Here is an 18226-nt window from a genome sequence, read left to right as displayed (position 1 = left end):
AACTATAGAGTTATTGTTTGAGTTCGGTGTACGCGTTCACACGAAAGTGCGGCAGAAGTCCAATTTGTCATGTTTACTGACTGTACAAAACACGCATCGGCGGGCGCTCTCGTTCATCGACAACAGAGGATTTTCTGGATTTTTACACGAATAAAACTGAGCATTATCTACGGACGCAAAGTTATTGGGCCTTGATGAAACATCAAGCGTTGCTTACAATTCAGGCGAAACTCAAACTAGCAAATTTTGTTTTACTTTTCGGTCGCGATAGACTGGCAAATTCCTCGCAAGCGAGTGGCAAGAGGAGCTAAGAAACTATGAAGTCCTGAAGCTCTGCTATATCTAAATATATCCAGGTAGTTTTTTGCTGTGTAATGGAAAAGCTGTTATGTGAAATTTAAAGTGGGGTAATGTACCGCTCATGTAAAAGAAGCATCCGTCGGAACACAACTTGGTCAGCGATGTATATCTAAGCTTAAAGCGGAACGTACCTAAATTCGACACTGTTTTACTTCACTCAAACTGGAGCAGCTTACGACGAAAATACTGAAGCAAAATTCCAACAGACGTAAACGCGATGAGTTGTGGGCCAAAAACATGAAAAATTTCGGGAATTTTGGACGCCATTTCCCCCCGCGCGACATCCGCAAAAATCCGCGCAGCATGGACGCGCGTGTGCCGCAGGCGATGGCGCAATTTGTTCTAAAAATAGAATTATTGTCCCATATCATGGGGACAACCCCAATACTAGAAATGGCGCGCGCTTACGGTCTCCGTCCCCGATTATGGCTCCTGATGGAACGGAAATCCCCGGCATGAATTTTCCGAAAATTTGAGTCTATCTCTCTGGGTATACCTCGCGAGGTTTTCCTCTTTTCCGGAAACCTCGGAAAATGATGGTCCTTTCTTCGAATGCACGGGAAATTTTCGGAAATTCAATCCAGAATTTGATGGAATGGAAAGCGCCCAACGGCCCAAAATTAGTGTTACAGTTTTTCAAAGATTTACAAAGATTCTACGAATTCTCTTGAAGGCCACCAGTCTACAGAAAACGTTCAATAAATTACAGCCATAATTCTACGTTGTAATTGTAAAATAGAAAGGCATTTTATTTGTTTCACATTCATATTGCATCTTAATATATTAACCACTACAGCCAAAGAGCTATATGATAGACATAACCCCCTTTCTATATCGCTTTTTAAACTCAACCATCAATTCACTCACCTTTCAACCTGAAGTTCTTACGGCAGCCCAGAAGGGTCACCTACCATTTTCAATTTTTTTAATGTTTGTTTTAATTTTTGTTTTCATTTTCGTTTTTTGTTTTCTTAATTTTTGTTTCCGTCCTTGTTTTTTGTCTTTTAATTTTTGTTTTCGTGTTTATTTTGTTAATTTTTGTGTTTGTTTTTGTTTTAATTTTTGTTTCCGTTTTTGTTTCTTAAATTTTTGTTTTTGTTTTTCATTGTCATCTTTTTTTCTGCTCAAAAAAAAAGAAATAAAAACGCGAAAAATTATAAACAAAAACAAAAATTAACAAAACAAAAACGAAAACAAAAATTAAAAAACAAAAACGGAAGAAAAACAAACAAACAAAAACAAAAACCAAAACCAAAACAAAATTGCAAAAGGCCAAAACAAAATCAGTGAGTGTAGACCATCATGCTTTGCCGGCAGTTTCCATGCTTCGCTGGCAGTATTACTATAAACTCTACGGCTATTTCATTGCTAGGCTACTTGTCTTGGGACTTGTCTTGCCACTCATGTGTAGGGTACCGAAAGGCAAATTCTGAGGACTAAGACAAATATCGTGACAAATGCTCATGTCCTCCCTCAGTGGCCTAAGTAAGGTATGGGTCCCTTCTAATATTTTCTCCTTCGCCAAAAGGAGCTCACATGCAATATGTTTGCATCTGTCAAGTTCCTATCACACTCAAACACGAAAACCTCAAACAATAAAATAGAAATAAAACACACAACACGCAAACAACGAAACGATCATCGTAGAATGTGAAAATAATTTCTTCACTGCTTTTGAAGCCAGTAGAAGTTTAGGGCCGTAGCCAGAGTTTCAAAACAAATGAGGCAAGTCTTGCAAGCTCCGAAGGCGCGCGTGCAATAATTAGTTCATTGTGAGAGCTTAGATTACCTTCGTTTGCGTGAGGCTTGAGAGCTCTGAAAATGATATGCTTTTATTTATACAACGACCTCTTAACACCTTTTTACAAGTTAAGGAAGTTGATGAAGAAATATCCTTGACTTTACTTGAAATCTTTGTGACCTTTGTACTTGCTATATTCTTCTCCCAAGACAAGTAGAAAAGCAATGAAATGGCCGTAGAGTTTACAGTAACAGATGCGTGACTACGCTTGACGGCCAAAAGATTACACAACGGTCATGTCATGGATACTGGGAGCAAAGCATGATGGTCTACACTCACTGATTTTGTTTTGGCCTTTTGCAATTTTGTTTCTGTTTTTGTTTTTATTTTTGTTTCCCTTTTTGTTTTTTGTTTTTGTTTTGTTAATGTTTGTTTTTGTTTTTAATTTTTGTTTGCGTTTTTATTTCTTTTTTTTGAACAGAAAAAAAAGATTACAATGAAAAACAAAAACAAAACAAAAATTTAAGAAACAAAAACGGAAACAAAAATTAAAAACAAAAACAAACAAAAATTAACAAAACAAAAACGAAAACAAAAATTAAAAGACAAAAAACAAAAACGGAAACAAAACTTAAAAAAAAAAAGAAAAAAACGAAAATGAAAACAAAAATTAAAACAAACATTAAAAAAATAAAAATGGTAGGTGACCCCTCTGGGCTGCCGTAAGTTCTGAACTCGAGGGCCAAATGTTTTGCAGTCTCGTTCACTGCTCAAGTCAAAATAAAAATAATCCAACACACGAAAGCCCTAGGTTTAAATTGAGGATAACATATAGTTTAACCCCGCAAATTCCAACTCGGTTATTTCGAATTCAAACCCATTTGCCTTGGATTTGTCCTTAAGTTATTTACTATCGTCAATTTCGAACTCCTGCTATCAATCCAACTATTTTTCATTTCCCCTGAGAATTCGAAAAAGCGGGGTTCAACTGAGCTTGAATGCAATATCATTGGAACGAAATTTATTTATTCTTCAATCAGGTCACTATTTTAATTCACTTATTAATAATAAATGAACTATAAGGAAAAAAATATTTTATGCTTTGATGAACAACTTTAATTTTTAATTATTTAGTGCTTATTTGCACCTTTTTTCATACTGACTTTATAAAGCAGTTAAGACTTAAAGCCCTATTTAAATAATGCCTGCGCTTTAAAGCTTTTCCGTCGCTATATACAAAATAATAGAAACAATTCAAAAATGCTATTTTAAGAGTTTCTTAATGAGAAAAAAAGTAGAAAATTATAATAATCAGATGCTTACATGTTCGACGACAAGAAACTTGACCATGTGTTACTTAGTATCAAAAATTGATAACATCAAAAAAAAAAAAAAAAATAATAATAATAATAATAATAATAATAATAATAATAATAAGTAACGGTAATAGGACTGAGTGGAGTCCAATTCTGTCTGTTATCATAAGAGTGATAACAAAATCGGACGACCGCGCAGCGGGAGTCCGATTTGTTTATCACGAGTATGATTACAGACCGAATTGGACGACACGAAGTCTTATTACCAATTAATCATAAAAATTAAAATTTCCGAGAAAAGAAGAATAGCCAAGTTATGAAAGAAAGGGAAAATTTGCATTAAAATACCTACAAAGGAGATGAAAACATTTTAAGGCCACCGCGTCTTCTACCGGCAATTAGGCGCCAAAAACACAAAAGCGCACGCACGCACGTAACTACAACTTTGAATGTGACTGGTTGATTTAAACTACATCTTTGAATGTGATTGGCTTATTGAACTGTCCGATAACAAACTGTCCGACAACAATTTGGCAAGTGAATTAGTGGAAAATAGGAGTTTTTTAAACCAATCACAATCGTAGGCTCGATTACCAGCCGCTGTTCGGGACCGGACTCGAGAAAGCGGCGGAAATCGAGCCTATCACAATCGCGGAAATCGTAATTTTTATGATTATAATAATAATTCAGAAATGAAATGCTGACTGTGCTGGCACATGTTCCTGATCTGATCGGGTTGTGCTTTCTCATAATCTAGCCACTTGGATTTACATGAAAAAGATAAAGAGAAGTTACAAACTGCTTTTCAACAGTCCCGAGACCCCGCCAAAAGGAAGTGAACTCCGCACCTTAACACAGACCAACAAAGTCCAAGAATTCCAAATCAGTGTCATGGCCACTACGTTCTTGATCATTACACCTAATTGTACCATTCCGGTTCACTTTGGTGGCATATCAGGCCAGTTTGGCCAAGCAATGGTTTGTATTTCGCAGAGACGTAAACAAACCCCAATACCCATGGCTAGACCAAACCAGCCTGATATGCCTCTGAAGCATACTAAAAAAGGTTGCATTAGGTATTTTTACCATACCCAAATTTGGCCTAGTGACCATGATATCCTGGGATATCGGACAGAAGACAGATCTTCTGATTGGTTAATAAAATTTGTTAATTTAGGCACGGTTATCACTGATATGTTGCGTTCAATTTTCCTTACACTCATTTTCACAAAATATCAGCCAGTTCAAATCTTCACTCCAAATATGGCAGATCCATTGCGAGGAGGAAAGAAAGCCCTGCCCTTGAGTAACATTGTGATTAAGGCTGAAAAGGGCCAATGAAGACCTCTTTTAGCATTTTTCACTCTGAGCCCCCAGAGTTTCTCTAAAATCCATGCTTTTAGAGAAATGAAGCACATCATAAATTTTAAAAACCTACCTAAAAGCATTACAATACCATAAATATTACTTTAAAAAATGGGTACAAGTCAATTGCCATAAATTATCATAATATTATAAAGGTTTCATTGAATAATCATAATTATTATTGATAGTCTGTAATACATTATGCTAAATAGATTGAAGTAATTGTCTTTCTAATTCACGGTTGTTAAAGTGTGTATCGAGGTTCTGTAGGTCCATCAGTCACTGTGCAAAATTTGACTCCACTGGGGAGGTCTGGAGGCTGTCGTGCAAATATCACTCTGATGTCCGTGTGAAGATACAGTCGTCCTGACTTGGAACTAACAAATCTAAAATACAAAATTAAAGAAGATTTTATGGTAAGCTCTTGGCTTTAACAACAATGGGATAAACTGCCTTGTGTAAATAAACAAATTTACATGACTGTATATAATCTGGTTGTTTACATGCAACCAAAACAAAATCCAGAAGAAAGCTTACACCAGTCTGAACATCATCCGAACGTGAATAATTTCACAACCTACTGAACTGACTCAACTCATTAAAACATTCATTCCAAGGGGCCTCTAATACCACTACCAGACACTAAAAGAACCATTAAAGTAGTGCCTACGAGTGTTGTACTGAGTATTGCACAAAATAATCAAGACATTTTGTGGCTTTTTGACAGAAATCCACAAAATTACTGGGAAAAAAGAACATCATTTTGTAATGAAACCATTGCAACATTTCACGACTGATGATTTCATCATTTCAAATTTTAATGGTCTGAGCAAAAAATATTTCTGTCAGTGATAACAACCTTTTGTCTTTTCGTCTAAAGAAAGGAATAGTTTGCTTGCTTTTTCATGTGGCAAGGAGCAGAGTTTGTACAATTCCACTGAATCAAGCAATAACCTCCTTTCCTTTGTACACTATTATTCCTTTCCTAAATCATTTATAATGGTAACAGGACTGAGTGGAGTCCAATTCAGTCTGTAATCATACAAGTGATTAACAAAATCGGATGACTGCAAAGCGGGAGTCTGATTTGTCAATCACAAGTATGATTACAGACTGAATTGGACGATGCGAAGCCCTGTTATTAATTAATCAAAACTATGACAAAATTTGAGAAACAAACAAACCATCGATTGAGCGCTCAACGATTAAATGTCGTTATGAATGCTGAAAAACTCAGCAGTTTACTCAACAAAGTGCACCGCAACAGCACACGCAAAGTGACGCGTACTGTCCAATTACAAGCATGACGTGTACACTGTCCAATTAATGCTCAAATCAGGTTGCTGATAGCCAATCATGTTCAAGAATTTTGTTACAGTTTTGATTACAGTAGAAATAGGTTAAGCTTACCTCAAGTGAATTAGATAGTGTAGAGAATTTTGATCCTGAAACAAGACATTAAAAAACTTTTTATATTTCTATGGATTGATTTGTCAGTCTAAGTTACAATAATACATAACAATATGCTGTGCCTTTGGCACAAATTGCTAACCTACTGACTACAATTGTTGATTAAATTTAATCTAATCAGCGAGTGTAGTCATGCCGTGTAGATTAAATTACAATAAGTAAGAAAAGGAAAATCGTTCTAAGAAAAATCAGTTCCAGTGGAACAAACTCATTGACAAACAGTTGGTAATCAATGCTTTGAATCATTACTCTGTGAAAACCTCCTTAGCTCCAGCTAAACTAGCCTGCAAAAAGGCTCCCGGCGAGGATGGAAAAAAATTTCAGCAAGCGCGAAACAGAAGAATTCGGAGTGCAAAGCGATTGGGGCAGGGACAGGGGCTTCGTTCGGGCTCACCAGGAACCTGTTTGCAGGCTACAGCTAGACGTTTCACCATTTTCTCAGATCATTAAATGTGCACAATGAAATGTAATACTAGAAGTGAATGAAATGGTGGAGGGCCTTTTGTGTTGAAAATGAGGTGTGCTGAATTACATACCTCTTCTGATTGGCAAGAATGTCTCCAGACTGAAAATGTTCTTTGCCTGAGAAACGTCTGTGCCTTAGGAGGCATATCACTGAAGTCATACAGCACAACAAACATTTTAACTACAGTTTTGTTTGGGTTGAACACAGTCTGAAATCACACCAAAATTTAAATAAAGAGGTTATTAATTAAAATACAGAATAACATTCTAGTCCAGGTGCAGTACCACAAACTAAATATGATCCTCGTTATAAAGCTGGTGTGCGAGTAATATGTGAGTCGTTTACAAGTCTGATGGTTTAAAAACTACTGGTGTAAGGTTACCCAGAATCTCTTAAATGCAGACACTTCCTTTGAAGATGAACAGATTAAGTGCTGGTCTTGAATGTGTTCATGCATCTTAGGGAGATTTGACTGAATTATTCAGAAGCAACTTACATGTACAATCTTCATCCTTTGGCAAAACCTTGAAATTATGTCAAGTCTTAATTAGTTACATGTACAGAGTTACTAATTAAAAGTTACTGTCTCACTGTGATTCTTCCCAACACAGGACTTTGGTGTGCTGTTACCTGCTTGAAAGCAGTGTTCAAAGTACATTGGCTGTACATTGTAGAGTTAAACTGGAAACTGGACTGATCATGTAAATTAAAGCCATGATTGTTGTTAGCTCTTTTAAGTTGCACTATGACAGCAGTTCAGTGGCTTACCAGCTGTACAGTTCCCTTGGTGGGTACATGGTATCCTTTCCGGCTGATTCTTGGATCATCTAAACTGATGTAGCCCTAGAGAACATAATTATAACAAGTCAGAGTCTTAATACCTCAACTGACGATGTACATGTACAGCTACACTGTAGCTCTTAAACGCAGCACAAATCTGGTCACTTAACTTGCAAAAGCTCCCCTCAGTCCCCTAGTTAAATCACCATTAAAAAAAAAAACTGACTGTATAGTGTTTGCAAGATAATATTACAGTTAAGGTTCAGAATTTTGATAATACTTCATCATGTGCTTGTCCTTGAGATTCTGACAATATTGTTCTAGAATGACTCACCGTATACATATACATGTAGTATACAAAATTGTACACTGAAGAAGCTAAGCTCACCAAATAAGGAGATGGAGCATTGTCATCAGAGAGACTGAAAAAATATGCCTTGACAGGTAGCGTGACATGCGCTGGACAGAAACAACCACCGGCACCTAACTCAGCTGTAAAACCCTGTGTACAGCAAGAACAGAGGAAACAGAGGATGAGCTTGGGAACTGGTGCCTTAAAGGTTAGCGGGGTGCCAAAGCCATAAGCCGCTAGGAGGTATCCATGGCAACCATGGAAAGCAGGAACCACCCAATGAGCGTCCGCTAACCGGCACCGTCACACTGAAAGAAATTCAGTGGAATCTACTTACCTGGAGAATACTTACCCTGGCCAAGAACAAAACGGGAGGGAGGAGAGGGTGTAAGAATCCGCAATGATTTGCAAGCAAAGCAGTGCAACTGATCCACAACAATCAGCAGAATACACTACAACAATTATGCAATGAACCATAAACCCCTGCAAAACCCCTGAGGGCCGCCCCACAGGTCACATACTCCCAAACAGGGAAACCGCTGGCTGCATAAGCTCATATTTAACTTGCCTAAATGATATTAGTTGGATGGGCATGCTAGCTGGCTGCATTAGCTTGAGTTTAATCTTGGCTAAATGATATTTAGCCACATTAAAAAGAAAAAAAAAGAGAAGATTCAGTTTCAGGCTAGAAAATTCATTTTACTCTATTTATAAAATTATTGAGCAAGTCTACTTTTAATTGATTATTAGCAGTTTCTATTTCTAACAGCTTACTATTAAATCACAACTAAGTATTATTAACAGGAAATCAATGGACTTCATGTTGTCAGTACTCACCACTGCCTGGGTAAGTGACCTAAGACTTAAAAATGTATAAAAAAATGTACAATTTTTATGTACTAACCCAACACACCAGAATGAACATTACCTCAACAGTCCCTAATGGCTCCATTCTACCATTTAAAACTGACTCCTGGAAAATGACAGACATATCAATATGTAAGCATGACTAGAATGAACATGAAAATGAAATGAAAATGTACATTGTATCATACTAATCCTTCTAGAAATAAAGCCAAATACTTAAACAACACAAAAAGAAGTCCATAAGAGCATGATTAGTATTTGGAAAGTTTCAAATATTCTGACTGCACCATCTTGGCCAAGTACATGTAGCAGCCTCATTGTAAGTCCAGGCAAAATGCTCACTGTACTGAATGGGAAGGACAGGCTTGTCATGTCTCTTGTGCTGTTGGCTGATATCATTACATTTATTTATTGGATAAATTTGTGTCAAATAGAATGCTACTTAACTATTTAATGATATCTTATGTACAACATATTTCAACAATGAAAGTAACTGTGATAGAAGAATTGGAAAGAATGTCTTTTAATGTTGTCTTACTTCATCACAAGCCTTCTCTTTTCATGGTCTTTTGGAAGTGACATTTTAATTTTGTAAAAGTTACTTGTCAGTAAACATGCGTGCCAGCTGATTACTTTACCTCAAAGTTTCCAAGCAGACTCTGTGTTGTGGACGCTGGTGCACTTTTACTGAGTATGGAGGTTAGGTCTTTGTTGCTGGACCTCTTTGGAAGGCCACTTAAGTTGTAAAAAAGAAGAAATTGACTTGAAGTTGGTTTAAGTTACTTCTGTCACTAAAAATTATGCATTAATAATTAACAACGATAAGTCCTAGCCAGAGCTGCGACTTAAAGTTGCCAGCACTTGTGCTAAGTTTCTCATGATTAAGAATGAACAAATTGTGTTCATTTTACGAGTAAGTAACTTACTTTGCTAGTTCTCTGTCATCATCCTCAATATCCAAATCTGTAGCTGAGCGCCGAAGAGGAGCCTGATGACAACACACAAAGTTGAAAGGAGCCAAGCATTTCAGAATGAGTTTAATGACACAGTATTAAGCCAAGAGATCGAACTGAAGGAAATTAGGAAATTAGAGAGGAAGAATTTCAACACAGGGGGAGACCAGCTTACTGACCGGGCTTGAAGACACAGGAAGGCCTGTTCTTGAATTGAAGATCGGACGAGTACCAGTGCCTACATGCCGACTTTGAAGTGTTTGGAGGACTCCTTTAGGAATTATGATGTTCGCAGAGGTTTGATACTGCTTGGAAAGTTTCTTGTGATCACAGTTCTGTTAAGTTGAAGGAAATCTTAAAACCAGCTACAAACTGTAAACATGTGAAACATGAATGTACAATTATTATTCAAAAGGCTTAAAAGCAATCTACATTTCTTGAGGCTTCTGGCTCCTACAGCAGTTTGATACAAGTAGTTCAAGATTACAAAGATAAGGCACTACAAAAAATTTTTCTTAGCAAATTTTGCCTGTAGCTTTTACCAGCGAATTTTCCCATGTACAGGGTGGATAACACCTGGATTTCTCTTTCAAGAGTCTCTACATAGTGTTTCCTTTTTTGTTAACAATTATTGCTGGATTGTAAGTGGAAGACTGTAATGCAGAGTACCTTACTTACCTGCTTTGTTTCTAAATTATGTACAGGTTGATGTATTTTGCTGCAGTTGTTTTGATTTGTCTGCCCATGTAATTTTGCATCATTGGTTCCTTCACTAAGACTGCGAAGTTTCAAATAACTTGCTTTTAGACTGTCCTGGGAGATCTTTGGAGAAATCAATAAATTCTCATCACAGTTTCTTGAAACTTGTTCAGCCAAAGTTCGACTTGTTGAAGGTTTTGAAAAGTCTAAATTCTTCTCTTTATTGGTAAGATTATTTTCATTCAAAGTCTGCAAATGATGGTTAGCTTCAAGATCTTTCATACATGACTTCTTCTTTAAGGGAGATCTCAGCAATTCATCATTTGAGATTGTGTTCTCCTTAACATTCTTGTGTTCTTTTTGTTCCTGTTTGTGGCCAGCACTGAGGAGATTGATCTTAGATGCCAAAATCTCATCCGTGAAGTTGAAGATGTCACATCTTGGTAAGGACTGAACACTGACTCGCAGCACTCTGTTGCTATGGAGATTGGCCAGTGGAAAGACATGAAAGTCAGGATCTTTTACAAAGTTACTTGGTGGTAGTTCCTCCCCAGTCTCACATATCCTGACAACAAAAAGTGAAAGAAAAAAGAAATTCTCTTGTACTTTGATAATCAAGGCTGAAAAATAATTTTTATTATGTAACAGGACATGTGCCCAAGAGACAGTCAGTGACCCCAAAGGGTGCTTGAACCCAAACTGCCTTATCTAGAGGTCAATGGGCCAGTTAAATGATCTACAGGCATGATCTCCACATGGACGTTGTAAATAGACACTGTTAAAACAAAAAAACATACATACATACATACATACATACATACATACATACATACATACATACATACATACATACATACATACATACATACATACATACATACATACATACATACATACATACATACATACATACATACATACATACATACATACATACATACATACATACATACATACATACATACATACATACATACATACATACATACATACATACATACATACATACATACATACATACATACATTACACACATACTTTATTTAACCTTGAATTTACAGAGTAGCTTGTGAGCTGATATCTTCGAGAGAAATAAAAATATTGGAAAGAAAAAGTAAATAGATAAAATAAAATAAAATGAAATACAATTACAATTCTATATCATTTATTTATACCATTAACAAACAATGCAGACAGGCTTCCTGTCATGACCAAGAGGATCAAAAGGGACACAATGAGCACTTTCCATTTATGTGGAAAACCCAGTGAGAATCTTCTGCCAAATGCACAGTAAACATTTTCAACAAAGAGGATGAGATGAGATGAGATGAGATGAGATGAGATGAGATGAGTGTTAGGGGTGTAATGATTCATATCCCTTGCGATTTGATTCAATTTCGATTATTGCCCTTCGATTTCGATTATTTCAATTCAATTATGCAAAATAGTAATGTTGTTTAATTCTTACAACATGATACACAATGTAGACAGCATACAGCCCTAAACCTCAATTTTAGGATACAATGAGCGTGTTGCACACGGTTTGCCTTATTTGGAAATTCTCAAGGGGTGTTAAAAAGGCAACATTTTTACCACACAACACAAAATGGCACACAAACTGCAAACGTCTTTACTCATCATTCAAAAATGCACTTTTTAAAGAGTTCTGATTCTGATTTCATCATATAATAACTCACTGAGGGCACTCTGAGAAAGGTATACAAACAATCGAACCAAAATCAAAACCTGAAATCAAAGAATTGTGAATCGAACCAAACGGTCATAATCGTGATTAATCAAGAATTCAATTAATCGTTACACCACTAATGAGTATGCACCATTTGACAACATTCCAGTAGAAAGGTAGGTTAAGTCTGTATACAGGCCAAGTGGCCCATCAGGCCGGAGCTTATCCCGGTCTCCGTAGCATATAGCGACTAGGAGTGTTTCTACTCCCCCTGGATGGGATGCTAGTCCATTGCACGGTTACTCCCAGCATTAAATTTGCTGGTACCCATTTATACACCTGGGTGGAGAGAGGCATTGTGAGAGTTAAGTGTCTTGCCAAAGAACACAACACAATGTCCCTGGCCAGGGCTCGAACCTGGGCTGCTCGATCTGGAGACGAGAGCACTAACCATGAGGCCACCGTGCCTCTCCCAGTGGAAAGGAGCTCTGTCCAATTTCATTTCCCATTGCTCCATATTTCAACTCGGAAGGGGCATGGGAATAGTGTGAAAAAGCAAATGGTACTTAAAGGAGAAGGTCACTCCAGAAAACTTATTTTTTTGTCAGTGCTAATAAAAACCTTGCACTTAGTTTAGTCATTCACTGAAGTTTAAGACTCCAAAGTGCAGGTTTCCACATGAAATTTGTCTCCTAAGAAGCCCAAAATTTGACATCATTGTTGCCATTTTGAACAGTACACAGCAACCAGGCCACGTTTCTGTGACCTAGCTCATTCTGTCCACGACATTTTGTCCAAATGGCTTCTGACAAGCCTTTTAACTACCACTCTGGGATATGGCTGCTCTGAAGCTGTATTATTTTGGGCCAAACATGCTCCAAACTCCAAAAAATGAGATCAGTGAAGATAGGGAAGTGGATAATCACTTGGAAAAAACACATTTTGCTGACCTTGTGAAGGATGCAAAGTAAGTTGCAGGTTTTTCTCCTTCCTGTCAATTTCGAGTCGGACAGAATTACGTCACATAAACACGGTCGGGCTGCAAAGTACAGTTTAAAATGGCGGCCTCCAAAGTCGCTTCTTTCAAGATGAATCTCTTACACAAAGCAGGCAATGTAGAGGCTGAAACTTTGGTGAATGAAAAAGCTGAATGTTTACCTGCTGCAGGGCAGGGCTTCAAGTAACGGCCCGTCAACGGACAATGTCCGGTCAAAAATAGGTTTTGTCCGGTCAAATCCTTGGATGGCCGGACAATTTGTCCCGTCGTTTACGCTGGTAAGGAAAAAATCTAGTAAATAAAAAATCTAGTAATCATTTAATAAATGATTTGTGATGGTCATAAAATTTCCAGCTATTGTTGGAAATTCTTGTACAAATGTGATACTGATTTTGCTGTACCATGCGTTCCACTTTTCCTACATTGAGATCGATGCTCATGTACAATAAATGCTTTGAAAATTTACTTGTTTGATATTTAAACATCATGTGAATGGGGGAGGGGACACTTTTATAGTGATAAGACGCAATCGATGTCTGACCAGCCAAAAATGGGATATGTCCGAGCAAAAATAGATTTGACTGGACAATTTGACCAGCACCAGCCGGAAATTATTTGAAGCCCTGTAAGGGAAGACAAAAAATAAGCCTTTTGGAGTGACCTTTAACAGTAAATTTCTGATTTTTCCAGTAAAAACATAGGAAAGGGAAATTATTAAATATTATGCCTTGAGCTGAAGTTATTCCCTAGATTTTTTTCTGAAACATGTCTACCGGAAATGCTAATTCCCGCCACAAAAAAAGGTTTTTCCATACAAATTTGATGTGTCCAGTATAATTAATTGAAACTGTATTCAATTTATTAGCTGTATCAAATGGGTCATGCTGCAATACTGACCTGTAGATGACATGAGAAGGAATAGCTCCTTTACTTCGACTTAACCAAGCACTCAGCTGAGAAAAATGAATGTGCGACCTGATTGCTTGGATCAGCATGCCTCCATTACAGCCATGAACTTCTGCTCTGTTTGTAGATGAGCATAAAGACATACAGGCAGTTGTAACATCATTGAATTATACAGAAACTATATCGTATGTAGTCATGTAACCTTACTGGTTTTAAAATTTATTTCGTATTTAATTGTATTCTTTTTTTGGAACCACCTTCTTGCGAGTATAGCACTGTAATGCCAGCCTACTTGTACACATACAAGTATTTTAAAGGCTTGTTATGGTGCATTTCAGTCAAACTTTAGGATAAGATTAGAGGACAGCTGATATTTAGCTGGTATCAATCAGTCAGTGATTGATGATCTCATCTCACCCACTCTACCAATTGATATAAAATCATCAAACATGTCTCTATTCCTGACAGCTGCACACTGCAAACTGGCAGCTTTCTTGTGCTAGCCAGGAAACATCAGATTTATAGCCGCATTATTCTCTCTGGTATGATCTATATTGCATTTACTGAACAAATTCACCACACAGTCACATTGTGTTATTATTTATAACCAATTACATGGCTTACCCATCAACTGCTTCAACTGTCCATCTTTCCAGTAAAATCAAACTGTCATTAGTAGGTGCTTGCGTCATTACAGTTATCACCATGGGCGAGCTGTTCTGCCACAACACATTCATCTTCTCTTTCCTTTCAAGCACTTTCTGACACTGCATGATTGCACCAAAAAAGAAAAGGATTGTAGAAAAATATCAGACCTCCATTTTCACCTTTTCAGCATCAATTTTACTATTCTTGTTTCTACTCTACTTGTTACATAACCCCAATTGTCAAGAAGGAGCCAAGAAACACACAAATGTCTCTAAGGAAAAATGTCCCTTGGATTGGCCACATTCTACATGTATCTACTCACGTCAGTAGGTTGCCACACACCCAGCGAGGTTGCCCCAATGGTGTAGTGGATATCACGCCCTACTTAAGTATGTGGGGAGACGTGGGTTTGAATCCTACTTGGGAAAAAAGTTTTTCCTTCATTTCAGAGATGCGTGTAGAAAGCCGCTTGTAAGTTATTTAATATGCCTTTCTATGTCAGCATCAATCTAAATCCCTACAGCTGTAACATACAAGATGTGAAGACAAAAACCTGAACTATAAATTAACTGCTACAAGGGGATCCAAAAAACCCCTGACCATCACGATTCTGGAGGAAATGCTCTTGACTAGAAGCTGTGACTGACACCCGAGTGTTGGTCAAAGCTGAGTTCTGTTTACACCGGCCATGAAGTAAAGAATACAAATTAATGTACAAATTATTTACAAGCCAGACAAATTTTCAACTGCAGCTGTATTTTACTAATTCCACTGAATTACATTGCACATCCTTGCTGCGCAATTATACCTACAAATGTGGTAAGCATGCCCATACTATTAGTTTTTTTTTTGGAAGGTGGAGGGGAGGGGTTGTGGATTGTTATGCTTACTTCATTTCGGTTTTCTATATTTTAGGGGCAGTTTTAAGAAAACAATTATTCGATCCTCTTGCATTTGTTAGATATGAGATGATTATAGGCAACTCGGTGCTCCAGGCCTCGCTGGCTATCTATCATCTTGTATCCAAGTTAAATACATGTATGCATTAAGTATTTTGTTCAGTTTATGAATTGGAGTATATACAGGCACTACTAACACTGTTTCTGAATCAGTCTATGTTAAATTAATTTTTTAGCCATCTGTCCACAATAGGCAGACTTCCATAGCTTGTGGGAAGGGGGATGCAGATGCACCTGTCCCACCCACCTCTCTACGGACCTGCACTATCTCATATTCCTCACTTCACAGTTGTAAATAGCACTTGTGACTGACCAGCTGCCACTGACTTCATAGCTTAGTAATATTAAGAGCATTTGCACCACAATCACAAAGGAATTGCCTTTTATTAAAATATTTAAGTTTAATTTGCTTAAATTCAATCAACTGATCAGTCAGTCAATAACTTTTATGAACATGCAGACAGTACACTTACACTATTGACTCCTTGAGGATCACACACATGAGGAATAACACTAAAAAGAGACAAACAGTGGGGCCCCTCAACTCTTCCCTTGTCAGAGTGCTGGGGAGTCCGTCCTTCTATGATAAGCATTCCTATGTGAACAAAGAACTCTCTGGCTTGCATCTCACACTCCATCTCCTCTGCAACCTCACTTTCTGGTCCTGCTAGAACTTGTGATTGACAGCAAAAATGAACTTACTTCATTGACTGGAAAAACTTAATCTGCTATACGATAGGATTATCTTAGTTTATTAGGGTTGGCTGCTACACATACTAATGTGAAACACAAAGATAAATGAAATGCAAAGATAAAGTACATTTTGCTTCTGAAGAAAATGTTATTTACTGTGTTAAAAAGTCAAAATTATGCATGTCTGTAACCACGACAACATGAAAATTTTCACATGTAAAAGATCTATAAAAATGGTATCTTCACTTCTGGTGACAAAGAAATCCAATTTTAGGAACAAGAAAAATCCTGGTTTTTCATCAATATCTATATAACAGAAGGAAATTTCCAGTACTGTATTGGAGACTAGCATGTGTTGGCATGGCCAAATACATCACTGTTCACAGACTAAAGACTGATGGAAGTATTACTGAAAATGAAATATCACCTCTTTCCCAAAAAGAGATCACAGTTTTTGAAAAATGCTAATGACTTTGACCTTTGTACCCTTAAAGCCTATCTTATCTAAGATTACAACGTTACATAATTTCAACAGTGCAAGTGTTTGTTTCTCCATGTTCTCAGCACTGCATCTTGCAGCTTTTTATTTAACTCTCTCTAATGCGTGAGCATCATGTATATGTGTATATATGAGAACATATTACTGTAGTGTGATCTGAAACTTGTTTTGAAAGGTGTCTTTCTCATGTGTGCATAATGAGCCAAATATCAATGGCAATATCTATTGAATATATGAGCTACTAGCATGGTCTATCTACATGGTTTCAGGCAAATCATGACTGTAGTCTCTCTATTTTTTCATAAATAAAGACGATTCGTTCCATTGAGGGTGCTAGAAATATCAAAATCCAATACGAGGAAAATAATTACACGGTCCTCAAAGATGATATGCTCAAAACACCAGCGAATAAACACATCCTTGAAGACATAAGGATAAAGGATATTTCATGCAAGAGAATGCTGTTGTACCTGCACATTTACATAGAAGTATCACGACATATTTTATACGTTTACAGTGAAGTGCTATTCTGGTATTCTAACAATGCCATGAATAACACAAAGTACACTGTGATTTCATGGCTCATGCCATACATAAATCTTAGAGGAGTAAGCTTAATTGGTTGCGAACACAACGTATCAACTTCGGGTGTTTCTGACTGTCAAGGAATAAGCATAGGCTTAAACTTAGGTCGAAATATATTCTCACCAGTTGGTTAATCGTTCGAATGTAAACTGGCTTTCTTTAAGTTATTTATCCGGCATTGAAAATGCTACAATTTCTTATGCGAGATCTAGCTTTTAAATGTATTTAAAAAGGCAAATGCAGGCTAAAAGTATTCATGTGAAAAACACGTCAGCAATTGCCCTAGAATACCATCAGTCGCTTACCTTCGCCCGGCTTCATCGTCTTCCAAGTGAGTTGACTATAGCAATCTCTTCATTTTGTTAACAGTGTAGCAAAGGCCAGGGCAAAGGCAATGTTTTGTCTTTTATACCGGCTTTGGAAGAAGATTAATTTCTGAATCAGCGACGAAAAAACTTTTTTGTTTTGCGCTCAAATATTATGGAGCTAAACAACTGATTCCAGTGGTTTTTATAGATTTGATTGGCTCGCGTCACTGCGAAGATTCTGTCATCAACAATAGCTCGTTCACGTGCCGGAAGTGGAGTTTGAAAAGTAGCTAAAATAGTAACTCGTGCCGTTTGTTATTTGAGGTTACTGAGCCAATAAATAGAGAATAACTAACTGTTCACATGTCTTCTCAAAATTCCTAGCAACGAATCAAGAATATTTATCAAGCATGTTTGAGAAAAAGAATGTTTTGTGAGATGTGGTAACGGGGATCCATGATTGCGTTACCATAACGTGTTGATTATTCATTTCCGGTGACCTAATCTCGTTCCAGGGTCTTCTCGGTTGTGATGGCGAATTTGGCTTCAAAATATTGAATACAGTGTAGTCTGTT

General features: G+C 37.2%; 1 protein-coding gene across 2 annotated transcripts; it reads right to left on the bottom strand.

Annotated features, from left to right (window-relative positions):
• Positions 1–3107: 3107 nt before the first annotated feature.
• LOC110062824 (atos homolog protein A-like) lies at positions 3108–17893 on the bottom strand. 2 transcript variants are annotated; one of them, XM_020769765.2, is made up of 14 exons: positions 17649–17892; positions 16040–16239; positions 14584–14726; positions 13951–14076; positions 10349–10934; positions 9850–10005; positions 9644–9705; positions 9356–9452; positions 8779–8823; positions 7887–8000; positions 7487–7561; positions 6789–6926; positions 6193–6227; positions 3108–5168 (listed from the first exon to the last, which is right to left on the bottom strand). In XM_020769765.2, the coding sequence occupies exons 1-14, from the start codon at positions 17662–17664 to the stop codon at positions 5027–5029; spliced, it is 1935 nt and encodes a 644-aa protein (XP_020625424.2). In that variant the 5' UTR covers positions 17665–17892; the 3' UTR covers positions 3108–5026. The 2 variants fall into 2 exon arrangements, with proteins under 2 accessions (XP_020625424.2, XP_020625425.2); XM_020769766.2 differs by lacking the exon at positions 16040–16239 and having other exon boundaries at positions 17649–17893.
• Positions 17894–18226: the final 333 nt, after the last annotated feature.

The sequence above is a fragment of the Orbicella faveolata genome, unplaced genomic scaffold (assembly GCF_042242905.1).
Source record: "Orbicella faveolata isolate gen_17 unplaced genomic scaffold, um_ofav_v1 contig_1, whole genome shotgun sequence".
Taxonomy (NCBI): domain Eukaryota; kingdom Metazoa; phylum Cnidaria; class Anthozoa; order Scleractinia; family Merulinidae; genus Orbicella; species Orbicella faveolata.
The sequence above is the reverse complement of the archived record's forward strand: the minus strand, read 5'-3'. Positions and strand labels throughout refer to the sequence as shown.